We start from the raw sequence: 15,681 nt of genomic DNA on the forward strand, positions 1-15,681 counted from the left end.
TTATCATAAAAATAATTGAATCCACCTTTATAGTAAGAAAAATGCAATTAAAATCTCAATGAGATACTATTTTTCACCCAGATTGGCAAGATAATAAAAAAGTTTGGCAATAAACTGTTAGGAAAGGTATGAGGAAATACATTGGTGGTGGGAGTATAAGTGGGCATAAACTCTGTGAAGGTTAGTTTGGCAATATCTATCAAAGATAAAAATGTACTTACCCTTTGGACCAGCAATGCCACATTTAGGCATTTTTTCCACCAATGTACTTGCATTAAATATGCAAAGCCCTCACTACAAGGGTATTAACTTCAGCATCACTGTGGCTGAAAAAGATTGGAATAAATCTGAATGCTCATCAATAGGGGACTGGTTAAATTAGTTAGGGAATTTGCACGGGGTGGAATACCATGCAGCTCTTAAAAAGAATGAGAGATTTTTATGGAATGATGAAAGAACTGTACAGAATGCTACCATTTGTTTCGAAAAGAGTGGCATTATATGTGCAGATAGACTGTATCAGATCCCATCTCTGGACAGATGTGGAAGAGAATGATAATGCTGCCTCTGGGAGGAGAGCTGAGGGTAAGATTGGGAAAGAGGCTTACTTTTCACCCTATACCCCCTGGAACTATTTGAGGTTTTTTGGCAATTACACATGTTAAGTAATCTTTAAAACTCTTCCCATTACTCAAGAAAAGGGAAGCTGAGTGGCTCACCAACTGTATTGGTAAATTTAGGTAAATGAGTTTTCATAAATTGTTGGTGGAAGTGAATATTTACGTAAACTTTTTAAAAGGCAACATATTGGTTGGTACAGTTCAAAATAACAAGATGCCTATCTTTTACTTGGCAATCCTACTTTTACATTTCGATCCTGTAGAAACTCCAGCGTGTATGCATGAAAAAGATGAAATACAAGAGTAGTTTTTAGATTAAATCTTGAGTGTAGTGCAGATTCCTGCCCAGGATTATTTCCTTCTTGAAAAATGACAACTGGTTTGTTGTTTCCGTTACTTGAGAATTGCTCATTTCTTCACATTTGGAAATGGCCCTGTGGTTTTAAGGTCTGGTTATTTGAAGCATGTAAAATATATTTCATTTGCACAACTGACTCGAATCCACCTAATTTAGTGTTGGTGGCCTGTCTCTGAAAGAGGTATGAGAAGATTTTATTCATTCATTCACTATTTAATAAGCAGCTGCTTTATGCCATGTTTGGTATAATGTTGGTGGTACCACAGTGAATGACACAGACATAGTCTTGGCATTTTCAACATTCCAGGGTTCCTTTTTCTTAACCATTTTTGCTCATTTTAGCCATTCTTAAGTTGCTGTGGTGTTCTGGTGCCATTTTTGTTGCTGTTGCTTTCTCTTCTATCCTGGTTTATGCAGCGTTTTTCTGCTCCCAGCAATGAGGGAAACACCGTGGAATGTTGTTGTTCACTTGAGTTATGGGCCCACAGATGGATACTAGAGGCCTCAGCTCTCATTCCATTTCTTTTTATTTACACACATGAAGTCGACCACTGTGCTGAAGGGAGGGAAAATAGTAAAATCATAGCTGTAAAAGATTTACCACAGACCGTTCTCATTACCGGCAATCACGGGGATCAGGGAAGCACAAAGTACGGGGAGTCCCATGTTCACCAGTGGCACGGAACTTATTTCCCACTGACCATTGACCATAACTTCCCAGCCAATAACAAACATAACAGACCTGAATTTGACCACCTCTAACTCTCCCTGGTATTTCTATGCTTTTCTGCATCGTTGCTCTCTCTTCTTAATTAGCAAAGTTTGTTTCCATTTTTCATTTCTGACAAGTGACTTTTTCCCTCTAAGGAAAGGAGAAAGTGTAGCCCTTTCAGCATTGTACAGGTGCTGGAAACTTAGATGCCTCGGGGAAGACTTCGGGCCTCTTAGCTGTGCTTAATGTGTCATCCATTTTGAGGTAAATCACTGTGATTATTGTGAGAGACACATACACAAAAATGGATATTTTCTGAATGATGTTATTTCTCATCAACATACTAATTATGTAACACAGTTTCAGAAACATATCACGAAAGCGGTGCAATATAGTCCCAATCTTTGCTTTGTATCTATTACCTTAAATTTATTTAAACTGTAATCGATGAGCATGTCGGTGGTGTTGATTTAGTTCCTGGGAGTTTCAGGGTCCTGCAGATGGAACAGCTCTCGCAATGGAGACGTTTTTATGAAATCGTCAAAGCTGTTGAAAGACAATGCAGTTTCCTCCCTCTCCAAGAGCGGAGTTTGACAGTAACATCTCAGAACAGATGTTTTGACAATTTCCAAATGTTTTTATTTGGTGGCACAGAGCCTCTGTTATTCATGAAATGGTCTGTTAAAAAATTAGTTCCTCCATGTGGGGGTTGTGGGAATATGTGTTATGTAAATTGATTTCACATTTTGGCAGGGAACTAGCTCTTAACTCTTTAGATTGTCTGCAAGGTCTGACTCTGACAAGTTCGGACTTCCAAGCTATGGCAGACACTGTAGAAGAGTACTTTAAGTTGACGCATCTGAAAGTGTCATATTGTTTTATAAAAGAATAGAATAGAAGCTAAGTTAGAAGTTCACAGGAATTTGGTCTGATAAAATACAGTGAGAGAATGTGGGCATTCACGTTTGCTGGTTATGTGCATTGTTCTTCTAATACAATCCACCTCTATAGCTTACACATCTCTATTTTAGACTCCTATTTAAACAAAAAACTACCATTCTAAGATGAACATGGGTCAGCTTAGGATCTGGTTTCAAGTACCTTAGAAGAGACCTCGGTCTAACTATTTAGGACTGTTGGAATATAAGGACTGACCATTTTACTTCTAATGTCTTGTCTTCTTGCCACTACGCCGATCTCTACTTTCCATTCCTTCCAGCAGGACCGAGGTCAGCAAACAGTGTGGCCTGAGGGCCAAATCAGACCTGCTGCTGGTTTTTGTAAATAAAATTTGATTGGAACGCAGCTGCTCCAATTCGTTTACATGTTGTCTGTGGCTGCTTTCAAGATAGATCGCCAGAGTTGAGTAGTTGCAATAGAAACCATTTAGCCCATGAAGACTAAAATATTTACAGAACAACTTTGCCAACCCCTGCAATAGGAAGCTGCATATGTACTGTGACCCAGTGTTTAAAACGTTGCATTAAGATACTTGATATATTTAGATTTTAAAGGCATTTGTGGGATGTAAGAAATGTAAAGTAATTATTTGGTTTTAGATAATTAAACACATGACAGAAAAATGTTTAAAATAATAATATATGTACACAAAGAAACATATAAACTAAAATTTTCCATGGCCAGTCTGAAGAAACTATGGAAAAGAGGAGAGAGAAGTTAAGTAACTATACTGGATATTCAATAAAGAGGTAAAAGAATGAATGTAAGAAGTCTATTTTTCTGATGTACAATATGTTCACATGTTACAATTTGTAACATTTGGTCATGTTTAGCTGTTAACTTTATTTTTATTCTTTATTGGGTATTCTTTCATCTGTGTATGTTAATTGTTCTCAGAACAGCTTCTTGTAAGTGCTCCTATGTGTAAGTGATACTGAAGTCTTACTGGCCAGTGACAAACATAGATGAGGCTAGAAGTTTAGAATTTATACAGCTTAGTACTGACCACAGCCAAACCAAATATGGTTTTATTCATTTGGTCCATAAGCCAAAATATATTGGAGGCTAATAGTATAAGGGTATAAATACAATAGAAAATAACTAAAGAATGCTTAAAAAACAAGCCCCGAAGCTGGAAGAGAAGAAGAAAGGTGTTAAAGAGATAGAGGTAGTTCTGTCAAGAAACCCAGGCTTTGTTATATGAACCAAAATATCAGCATCGTGACAACCAGGTCAAGAAAAAGAAAGTAGGAGTGTTCTAAAGCTCTTGTTACTTGAGAAGAAACATCTTATTTTGTCAGGAGATACATTTTTTTCCCCTAAGAGGACTGCATCACATGATCTTTATTTAAGGGCTTGAACAGTATCTGCTATCACAGTTTTAAGGGAACCCAGAGATTCTGGACCTGCGCTGTCTAGTTCGGCAACTACTAGCCACGTGCAGCTATTGAGTGCTGGCGGTGTGACTAGTGTGGACTGAGGTGTGCCACAAGTGTGAAACGTGCACAGGAATTAAAAGGCTTAATGTGGAAAAAAGAGAATGTAAAATATCTCATTAATGATTCTTACATTGAATTTAGATGCTTTAAATAAAAAAACATTTATTTACCTAAAACATTATTAAAATTAATTTCACCTCTTTGTACTTTTTTACTGTGGCCACCAGAAAATATATAATTGCATGTGTGGCTTACGGTGTATTTCTCTTAGGCAGCCCTATTGTGTAATTTCTCATTTGATACAGAAGTGGTAGGGGGCAGTGACACATCCTTGGCCCTATTTCTGAAGGGACAGAATGGAATTTAGGCATGTAGCTTTCAGCTAATCTCTTAGCTCAGAGACTGAACATCTGCAGACCACTTAATGAATGTTTGGCATCTATACAGATCCCCCCTCTTAGGAAAATTTTCTAAAATATTGATCACAAACTTAAACTATTTCATAATCATAGAAAGATGATATCCTTTGTAAGTTTTCACGAACTATACCTAGTTTAACAATAGCTTGAATTATATTCAGGTTCCAAATCTACAATTTCTTTTCTTACTCTTTTTAACAAATTAGGAAATATATATCATAATTACAGATAATTGGAAATGTTGGCAAATATCTGGTGTCTCTGTCAGATGGTTCTGGATATTCCAACCAAATGGATCTGTAAATGTGAGCTCTCAGCAGTGACTACTTTTGTCCCCGTGTATGTCACATCCTGATGCTGAAAGATTGTCTATTTCATCTGGAAGATCATTTTAACTGCTTGTCTGATCTATTCTTTGGGTTTGTCCAAAAGGTATTTCTTGAGGTTCTTTACAGTATTCAAATAATGATTTTTAAGTAGATAGATAATACACGATTGCTTTCTTTCTCTGATGGGTGAAAACATTCATCTAATCTTCAGAAACAGACAAACCTTGTATAAAATAATGTAGTTCACCTTTTATTTATAACCTTGAAAACCTGCGGTTACTAACACATCACTTCATTGTTTGCCAATCCCAGGACTAAAGTAATTTTCTGTCTTTGATTCAGTAAACATTTATTAAGCGCCGATTGTGTGTGAGGCTTTGTGGTTCCCGAGTTTAGACATGTTGAATTTGGTGCTAATAGGATTTACAAGTATAAATATCCAATAGACTTTTAGATATCTTTCTCTAGAAGTTAAGAGAAATTTAGAGTATATCAAATATATTTATTATACATTTATGCAGTTATTCAAATGTTTAACTTCACTGATCTTCAAAGAAGTGCAGATTAATACAAGAAAGTGATGCTTTGTAATACCCATTTAACTACCTAATTTAAAAAATACTCAGTGAAAGAGAACAGATTAGTGGTTACTAGAGGGGCAGGGGGTTAGGGGTGGGTGAAAAGGATAAAGGGGCGCATGTGCATGGTGACAGTTAAAAATTAGACTACTGATGGTGAGCACAATGCAGTCTATACAGAAATTGATAAATAATAATGTACACCTGAAATTATACAATGTTATAACCTTTATGGTTTCAATTAAATAATTGGAAAAAAATATTCAGTGTTGGCAAGATTGTGGTCCTGCTAGGATGCACATACGCTGCTGGTAGAAGTAGAGATTGGTTTAGGTATTTTGGAAAGCAATATAGCCATGAATGTTAAACACAAAGAATTGTGTGATTTCCTTTGATTTTAATAAGCCCACTCTAGAAAATGTATCCGAAACATGCAAACCAAAAAAAGAAAAGAAAATCTCTGTGCATCTGGAAAAGAGGAAAGGGAGCTGAGAGTTGCTACATGGTTACTTGTGCTCAGTTCTTTAAATTCATCATCTCAGTTAATCCTCACAGCAGCCTTTTGAAGTGTCCCCACTTCACAGGCAAGGAGACAGGCTCAGACGGATTAGTAATTTGCCAGTATCATAAAACTTGCAAGTGGCAGAGTTTGAACTTCAGTTAGGCATCTGCCTAACTCAGACTAATTGTGTAAGAATAGAAAAATAGTTAAATCCATTATGAAATGCTACGCAAACGTTACAAGTGTAGTAGTGTGGGAAAATGTAGGAACAGAGTATAAAACTGTAGATTCACTATAATTATTAAGAATTTGTACCTGGGCAAAGTAGAATAAAGACAAATGAAAAGTTTAATTTGTTGTGGTGGCAGAATTTGTTTAAGTGGTATTGAAATTGCCATAATCTTGATTTTTTAAAAATTCTTTTTTTGTGTGAAAAGGATATAATCTAACATACTTTGACTGTATTTTTGGATGTGTTATTTATACTACTGCACACTTCTAAAAGGTATACGAGCTGTTACATCATGTCGAGGTGCATCCTCTATTTTGTTCTTGTCACCTACCCCTTAACTCCTGAAAACTCTCCCATCAAGGTCCATCACCAGCAAAATCCCTTTATCCTTAAACTCTTCTCTGAAATTACTTTTATCTTATTAAACTCAAACCTGGAGAGGCCCTGAAAACACTGCTCACCTGAAGCCCTCTCTATTTTTTGCCCCAAGGTTAAGATCAAGTTGTCTCTATGCTCTTTCTTGCTAACTTGACCCTTCTATTCCACTCCTCCCTAAAAACTCTCAGCTTTAAATCTCTTGTCATCAGACTGTATCACCTGCTACCCCATTGTTGTTGCAATTATCTACCAAGCCTAGGATTCTTCCCTCATTTCTCCATAATTCTCACTCCTGGCTCACTGCCATTCTCTCCAGCAATGCTCGCTCCTCATTCTTGGGGATTTCAATGCATACGTATACGATCCTTCTATTACTCCTGGCTTCTCAGTTCCTTTAGCTTCTCGCCACCTCAACCTTTACCTCCCAGGGTCACCCCCTAGACTGTGTCATCATCATAACTGCATCCCTCCATTATCTCAGTTGCATTTATGCCACTCTGACTACTCTCGTCTGCCTGGCTCTTGAGCTTACTCCCTCCAGGGTACAGAAATCAATTCCATGCAAATCTTCCATCTAATGATCTCATTACTCTTTTCATCCTCTTCTCTCCCTCCCAAGATGTTGAATCCAGCTCACGTTCCATGGACAGTTGTCATAGTCACTCCCTTGCGTACATCCTGACTCCTCTGCCCCTCTTTCACATCTCATATCCACTGGGCAATTTCACACCCCTGGTTGAATCCAAATCTCTGCCCACTTTGTGCCTGCCCCTGTGCATCAGACATTGGCTAGAGAAAAACACACAACCATACTGTTTGGTTTCCCTTTTAATTCATGACCATGAACCTCAAGTGGGAACTTATGGCTGCCTAGCAATCATATAATGTTATTCACTCTCACTGGGCTTTTTACAATCTTCTTATCTTTTCTTAACCCTCCAACACCTCCTCTCTGAACCTTATTCTCAGCTGGATGCCTTTCTTCCAACTTTTGCTGGAAAAATTGGAACAATAAAGGGAGCGTCCACTGAACTCATCACAGATGAACTTCTCTTGAAGTCCAGCCCCTTTGCTCCGAGGTCCCCTTGCCTACTCAAGGATATGCTCCAGTAATTCCTCTCATCATCTGTTGGTCATTCCCATCAGCATCCAAACATGCTGTTACTTCTCCCATCACATTAAGGACAACAAAAACATTCCCTAGATCCCATTCCATTTCCACTCTTTAGCTACCACTCCATCTCTCTTCCCGTCATAGCAAAACTCCCCCAACCCCATCTGTTATCCATTCTTGTTATTCCCAGTTCTCCTTTCTCGTTCTCTCTTAAATCCAGTTCAGTCAGGCTTTTGGCCCAACTATTTCACTGCTCGTATCAAATCGAATAAATACAAGCTGCTAAATCCAACACCTCTCAGTCCTCGTTTCACAGTCCCCTCAGCAGCATTTGACATCACTCTCACTCCTTCTCCTTGAAGCACTCAAATCACCTGGCTTCTAGAATGCACCCCTTCTGGATTTTTCTCTTACTCCTCTGGCCAGTCCTTCTCAGTCTCCCAGGACTCAAACCTTAGACCTCTTTGTCTACACTTAAGCCCATGGTCAGGATCATTAAAGTGTCATGGCTTTAAATGTCATCTATGTGCTGATGACTCCCAGGTTTACTATTTCCAGTCAGACCTTTCTCCTGACCTCCATCCTTACATGTCCATCAGAGAGATTTTGGGATATCTCCATTTGCATGTCAAATAGACATCTCAGACTTAACCTGTCCAAACTGAATGCCTGGTCCTACCCCCATCCCTCCAAACCTGCCCATCTCAGTTAATGGCAACTCCATTTTTTCAGCTGCTCAGGCCAGATTCCTACCACCTTTTCACCTCTTCCAAATCCCTGCCCTCTCATACCTGGATTATTGCAGGACCCTCCTAACTGGTGTCTCTGCCTCTTCAGCTCGCACCTTTACAGTCTCTTCTCAACACAGCAGCCAGAGTCATCCTTCTATAGCAGTGGCTGGACCACCTCTTCCCCACTCACAGCCCCGGTGGCTCCCCATCCCATTCAGATGAAAAGCTCTAATTCTTCAAAGCTGTACACAAGCTGACCACCTGTTATTTCACTGACTTTCTTTCTCTTCCTCTTAACTTTTACTCATCCCATTCCAGCCACGCTGGCAACATACCAGGCAGGCACCCACCCATTCATCTGAGGGTCTTTGCATAGGCTGTTGCCTGTGTTTAGATTCCTGACAACTCAACTCCCAGGTACCAAGCACGCCACTCTCTCCCCTACATCAAAGGTCACTGCCTTAGCCATACCTACTCTGGACACCCTGCGTTCTCCACCCCCTCACCGTGCCCTATTTTTAACAGTACTTTTCACATTCTAACATATTATATACTCTGCTCATTTATTGTGTTACCATCTGTCTCCCACTATAATGTAAACTTCAGGATGACAGAGATTTTTACCTGGTCTATTTATTGATTTACCTCCAACATCTAGAGTAATGTCTCCGCCTAATAGATGCTTAAAAAAAAATGAGAGTATGAATGAAAGATTCCCTCTTTCTGCGTGATGCCCCATGAACACATGCTGAGAAATGTGCCTCATAATAGCTTTAATTCCTTTTCAGGTTTCTCAAGTGTTATATTGTAAACATCATTCAGAAAATGACTGCTAAGAAACACTATGTCATTGATTTCATTATATATGATCTTTTATTCTAAACAGAAAACAACTCCTCTAGAATATAGCAGTAGTATCATAAATATTGAAAATGTATAAACAACATAATAGATCCCTGACGTTTTTGGGAATATGTTCAAAGTTCTTCAACAGTCTCCCAAATTGTGGATACCATAACAGTGTATTCGACCCTCCTGAATTTCATACACAGCAATAAAAAGGAAGGAAGGAAGCCACATGTTGCCCCAGATACCGAGCACCTCATTCACTGGAAGGAGGCTCACCACCCTCACACCCCGCCCCCGGCCCAGCCTCACTTGCTGCTTACGCTTCACTCTGGTGCTGCAGCAACATGCAAATGATAGCAGCTCGTCAGCCCTCAGCCTCACCCACATATTGTTGAAACCGAGGATATCTGTGAAAGCCAAGGATCTACTAGGTTATTCTGTTTTCTTTGCAAATTTTTAAAATTCTAACTTTAAAAAAATTAGTTGCCCAGGCCACTTGGGCTTGGTTTTAGAATATAATATGTGTGGGCCTTATTACAACTAAATGACAAGGTGACTGACCGTTTAAAAACAAACGAGCAACCACTTACAACAGAGTAAGTTTTCACTTTGAGATCAAATTATAAGTAAGCATCCATTGAGTTTGATTTTGGTCCTCTGTGAATAAACGTTAATGTAAGCAAAAAAAAAAAAGAAAAAATATACGTTTGTTTTCATTTCTAAGTGATTTTTAAATATGTATTCCAGTTTAAGGAAACCTTCTGCCATGGTAACTTGTTTTAAAAATGATAATAATCAGAAGCCTTTGACATAGAAGAGTGGGCGAGAGGAAAGGGATGCGGTCGCCATGGTGACAGCAGTCCAGCGTCAACATCTCACATCTCTTCCCTTTATCATGTATTTTAGGGCAATTCAAGCTGCTGGAACAAGACCGAGATATAAAGGAGCCAGTGCAATATTTCAACAGTGTGGAGGAGGTGGCTAAAGCATTTCCTGAACGCGTGTACGTCATGGAGGAAATAACATTCAACGTGAAGGTAGCCCTGGAAGAACCAAATATTTATCCTTACTCAAATAGTTGAACTTTCAGGTCACTGTGTACACAGTAAGTGCCCATCTGTGCCTCATAGGAGCATTCCCTCCTCCTAATGGTTAGTGTCGGTGGCCCAAACTGATCTTCTAAGAAGTGCCTATGCCGTAGCTGACCTGACTCCCCAACAGGTTACCTTACTTAATGAGCATTATCTTTTGCTTGAATAGCTGTTAAGACAGATAAAAGATGTTTTGGGTTTTGGGTTTTTTTTTTTGCTGAGGATGGTTGGCCCTGAGCGAACATCTGTTGCCTGTCTTCCTCTATTTTGTATGTGGAATGCTGCCATAGCATGGCTTGATGATGGTGTGTGTGTCCGCGCCTGGGATGCAAACCAGCGAACCCCAGGCCCCCAAAGCAAAGTGCGCAAACGTAACAACTGTGCCACCAGGCCGGCCCCAAAAGATGTTTTTTTTAATTCAGACTTTATTGCCTAATATGTAACAGTTGTTTGGCCAGATCTTCTGTGAGGCTAGATGCTCCTCTTATAGGAGCAAGCAAAAGGGCTATGATGAATCTAATACTGAACACTTATTTAGAGAAAGAGACTTCCAGAGCATGCCCTGAGATCAGCGTGTATTCATTCCATTCTTTGTGGACTATCTTTATCAGTATACATAGGGAAAATTGGTGTATAGAAGGTTGCCTAATAGATATTTATGCATCCTTGTTTATCAGAGAAATGCTAAGTAGCATTTACTGTACTGTTTGTTTTGCATTCTTAAAGGGACAGTTCATCCCCTTCTGCATGTTAAGTGAGTTCCTTTGCCTAGACTTGTTCTTGAAGAGAGACTAACCAGAGAAGCAGTGCCACTAGCTAGCTCCAGCCTTAAGCTGGCCCAGCCTTATTGCCTGCTGTAGGGGAGGAAGACATTTCTTCTTCCCAAATGGGGGTTCGTCTGGCCGGAGAATGAATTAAATTCACATGAGACAGAATAGCAAGAGAAAATTAAACAAAGCTTTATGAGGAACCATGGCCCGAGGCCTTTCTTCCCGAAGGAAGAAAGGGCACCGAAGAAGTGGGGTGCACAGAGTGGTTATATAACCCCAAACAGGGTGTTTCACATGTGATTGAAATGTCCCTCCCACAATAGTCACAAGATTGCCCTGTCAGCACATTGCTTGATGGACACAGCAGGTAGTGGGTCTGTTGTCTCAGAGGGCGTAGCCGGAGGCAAGTCTATTGTCTGGAGCTGGGTGTCACAGGTGAGCGCAGCAATCAGTTCCTAGCCTAAGGAAAGATGCTTAATCCTTAAAGAAATGCCAAAGTTGGGAGGGGGAGGGAAGTCAGTTACAGGAGGTTACCAGACAAGCACAATAAACAAATGCAGATTTAAGTCCTTGCCTTTAGTATTGATTAAGAGTTTTTAGAGAGAAGGTCATCTCCTTTCTTCTTCCTGGTACAGAGAGGGAGGCACCTTTTACAGATAGAGATTACCTTACAAATGTAAATGTGTCCTAATAAGGGGCAAGTTCCATTCCTCAGAGCCTCCTTGCCTGTCCCAGTTTATCAAAAGCAATCAGCCTCAAATAATCCTCATGCCAAAGAGACATATCTTGGGGTGGCCAATTCCAGGTCCCCACACTGCAAATCCACTGCGTTTTCTTCAGCAACACTTGCAATTACACTAAAACATTTTAGCAAGTGTTCACATTGAAAGGATTTTCTGCTTAACCTCCAGTGGGCAGGAAGTCCCACTAAGTCACGTTCTGTGGACAGGTCAAGATTTAGGGGGGCAGAATGCCTGTTTCTTAGAAATCCACTCTGTGAAAAACAGACTGTGTGGTATCTTAGCCCAAGAATGCAACAGTGTCTTTGTGGATGAGTCACTCCACCCACACGCCTCAGGAAAGGGGGGAGGGCCCACGACAGCCTCCTGATTGGGGAAGTGGTTCTGCCATTTGATTGGCTAAGCTAAATCGTTCTTTCTTCCAGTTCTAAAATATTCACAGCTGCCATTGTCTTCTTTCTTTGTTTTTTTTTTTTTAATTAAAATGGGTGAGATTTTGTGTTTTGTCAGATTCTTTACTAACCAAATTATGCTTATATTAAAAAATATTTATAATTTCTAACTCCTCACTGGTCTAGTCTATGAGTCACCAAGACAACTTTTACTCCTTCACATTGAAGATTTGTGAGAACATGTTCATTTTTAAACTTACCAAGATTCATTCGCCAAGAGCTAGTCAAATCCTATTCCATTAGTGTATTGATATGATTTAAATCTCTCCTTAAAACTTATATTTAGAATTACCTAAATGAAAAGAGTATATTGTGTAGATAGGAAAATTAATGCTGTTAAACTCTTTTCTGAAAACATTTCGTTTACTGATAAATGATGAGAAATCAAGCATAAAAATTTTTTTTATGATTTTTAAGATTTCCTCAAGTATTAAAATTTTATATTCAGTCTTTTACGGCATATTGTTCCTGTAAGAGATTTTTTAAAAATGCCTCTAGCAGCTATTTTTGTGAATTTGTGTTAAATCAGCGATAACTGAAAGAATAATACTGAAACAATACATTTTGATAGGTTTTTTTTAACAGAATACCATGATTGACTGTATTGATTAAAATGTATATACTAGTGACATCATTCAAAAGTTCAGCACAACAACGTGAAGATACTTACTACTACTGACCTGTACACTTAAAAATGTTTAAGATAGGGCTGGCCTGGTGGCGCAGCGGTTAAGTGCACACGTTCCGCTTGGGTGGCCCGGGGTTCGCCAGTTCGGATCCCAGGTGCAGACATGGCACCTCTTGACACGCCATGCTGTGGTAGGCGTCCCACATATAAAGTAGAGGAAGATGGGCACAGATGTTAGCTCAGGGCCAGGCTTCCTCAGCAAAAAGAGGAGGATTGGCAGTAGTTAGCTCAGGCCTGATCTTCCTCAAAAAAAAAAAAAGTAATGGTTAAGATGGCAAATTTTATATTATATGCAGTTTACCACAGTTTTTTAAATCGAAGAAGAGTTCAAAGGCACAGATAAGTCTATGGAGTACAGGCTTATAGCAACCATAGAGCTGACTAGGTTTGGGTTGACTTCCTGTACTATGCATACATAAATATTTAATCTCTCTGGTCTGTTTTGTGGTTAGTGCTGTCCAGTCAATTCTGACTCCTAGTGACCCTGTGTAGAGCAGAGCAGAACCCTGCCTGGTCTTTTGTGCCATCTTCTCACCTTCCAGTGCTCTGTCAGACAATGCTCTGCTGCTATTCAGAGGGTTTTCATGGCCAATTTTTTTGGAAGTGAGTGGCCAGTTTCTTCTCCCTAGTCTTTCTTAGTCTGGAAGCTCTGCTGAAACCTGTCCACCATGGGTGACCCTGCTGGTATTTGAAATACTGGTGGCACAGCTTTCAACATCAGAGCAGCATGCAGCTGCCACAGTATGACAACCGGCAGACGAGTGTGTGGTTCCCTGACCTGAAAGAAACCTGGGCCACAGCGGTGAGGGTACTGAATCTTAGCCACTAGACCACCAGGGCTGGCTCTTCTCTATTAATAAAATTTTAAGATGCTGTCACTTTAAGCTTGCACTAATCATTAAGATATCATTCAATTCTATCAAAGAAGAATTGATGAAGGAACCTCAGAAAATTTGCATGAAGAAGTACACAAAAGTCAATGTGCTTAGTGAATAAATACCCAAGTAAATAAATAAACTGAGGAGATCTGTAGAAAAGATGTCTGGAAACTACCTGGGCCCAAAAAAACAACGCTGAAAGTCATGGTGTTCTTTAAAAATTGATGATAGTGTGCATGTACTTAAATGCAGTGGTTAATGTGAGAGCTAAGTGGTATAAGGAAATGGTATGCTTGGTTACTACTGCCCCTGGAGAGGGAGGAAAAATATGAAAAACGGTACAACTTACTCATAAATAGAGCTATTATAAATGTTATTAAATATTATATAATATTAAATATAATATAGCTATTATCCAGGAGGCAATTTTTTAAAAGATAGCAGAAGTCAAACCTTCTTGGAAAACTTCATCCTCTAATCTCCACGTCAGATACACTATAAATGAGACCAAGACAATAAACGTTTGAAGGAATGACTTGTCATTGACAATTGGCAGCTAACTAGAATTATGAGAGTCAAAAGACATAATTTGAAATAAAGAAATATATGTCCGTATATATGTATTCACATATATACTTACAAGTACAAATTGAAATGAAGCATCATGATAGGAGCATCTGTTAAGTGTTTAATTCTTTAAGCAGCAAATATATTTTGAGCACCTACTGTGTGTCCTGCACTGGTCTAGGCACGGGAGGTAAAGAGTGAATGTGCAAACCTCTGCCTGCTTGATTACAGTCTATTGGGGAAGCAGACAATAAATAAACAAGCACAAAGACTACCTCCAAATAAAGCTAATGAGGAGACAGTTGATAGACAGGTCTGGAGTTTGGGGCAAGGTCTGGGCTTGGACTATACGTCGGGGTTCGTTAGCTCCTAGGTGGCATTTGAAGCCCCTGGGCTAGTTGAGTTTACCTATATCAGTGGTTCTCAAGTAGAGGCGATTTTTTTTCCCTCAGGGGACATTTGACAATGTCTGGATACAATTTTGATTGCCACAATTTGATGTACAGGCGGCTGCTGCTGGCATCTTATGAGAAGGGGACAGGGATGCTGCTGGAGATCCTACAGCACAGGACAGCCCCCACATCAAAGAATGATTTGGCCCATAATGTCAGTAGTGCCGAGGTTGGGAAACTCTAACCTAGAGACCAGATAAAGAAGAGAGGAGATCTAAGGGCTGAGCCCTGAAACCCCCCAGCACTGGGGTCAAGAAGAGATTGAAAGGAGTAGCAGTGAGATAGAAAGACAGTGGAGCATGTGGTGTCCCAGAAGCCAACTGACAAAAGTGTTTCAAAGAGGAGTATGCAGCTGTGTCCGATGCTACTTAGTGATTGAATTAGATGAAGACTAGGAACTAACCGTTCAATTTAGCAAAACAGAAGCCTTTGGTAGCCTTGACAGTAAGGAAATAATCAGCTCAGGGACCCAGAAAGTAAGTTAGCCAGGAAAGTACAGAAAGATGTTCCCAGAGTTTTGTCAAGGTAAATTTCAAGTGGGATTACTCAGCACCAACCCTTTTTTCTTCAGCCTTCTTCAGCTGCCTGGATGCAGGTACAGCATAGACAGGGTTGGGTTTAATCCAAGTCAGGGTTCCACCAGGTGAGTGTGACAGATCAGCAAAGGTTCGGATAAAAGTGTGCCCTAGAGTGACAGGCAGTGATGGACCACAGACTCCTCACTGGGTAAGAAAGTGTGACTCCAAGAAGAATAATGTCACTGAAAACTGGAGATCCTGGTGGAGTTAGGGAACTTCTGAAGTGCAAATGTTTAGGAAAGTG

At 39.8% G+C, this 15,681-nt stretch overlaps 1 protein-coding gene across 2 annotated transcripts in view; it reads left to right on the forward strand.

The window, feature by feature from the left end:
• Nucleotides 1-15,681, forward strand: part of GAREM1 (GRB2 associated regulator of MAPK1 subtype 1) — a 189,480-nt gene that overhangs the window by 140,269 nt on the left and 33,530 nt on the right. For both annotated transcript variants that reach the window (XM_046671435.1, XM_046671436.1), the window contains exon 3: nt 10,128-10,258. In XM_046671435.1, coding sequence (XP_046527391.1) covers nt 10,128-10,258 — 131 coding nt within the window. The remainder of the gene's footprint in view (nt 1-10,127; nt 10,259-15,681) is intronic.

This window comes from Equus quagga, chromosome 9 (genome assembly GCF_021613505.1).
Source record: "Equus quagga isolate Etosha38 chromosome 9, UCLA_HA_Equagga_1.0, whole genome shotgun sequence".
In the NCBI taxonomy this organism is placed as follows: Eukaryota; Metazoa; Chordata; class Mammalia; order Perissodactyla; family Equidae; genus Equus; species Equus quagga.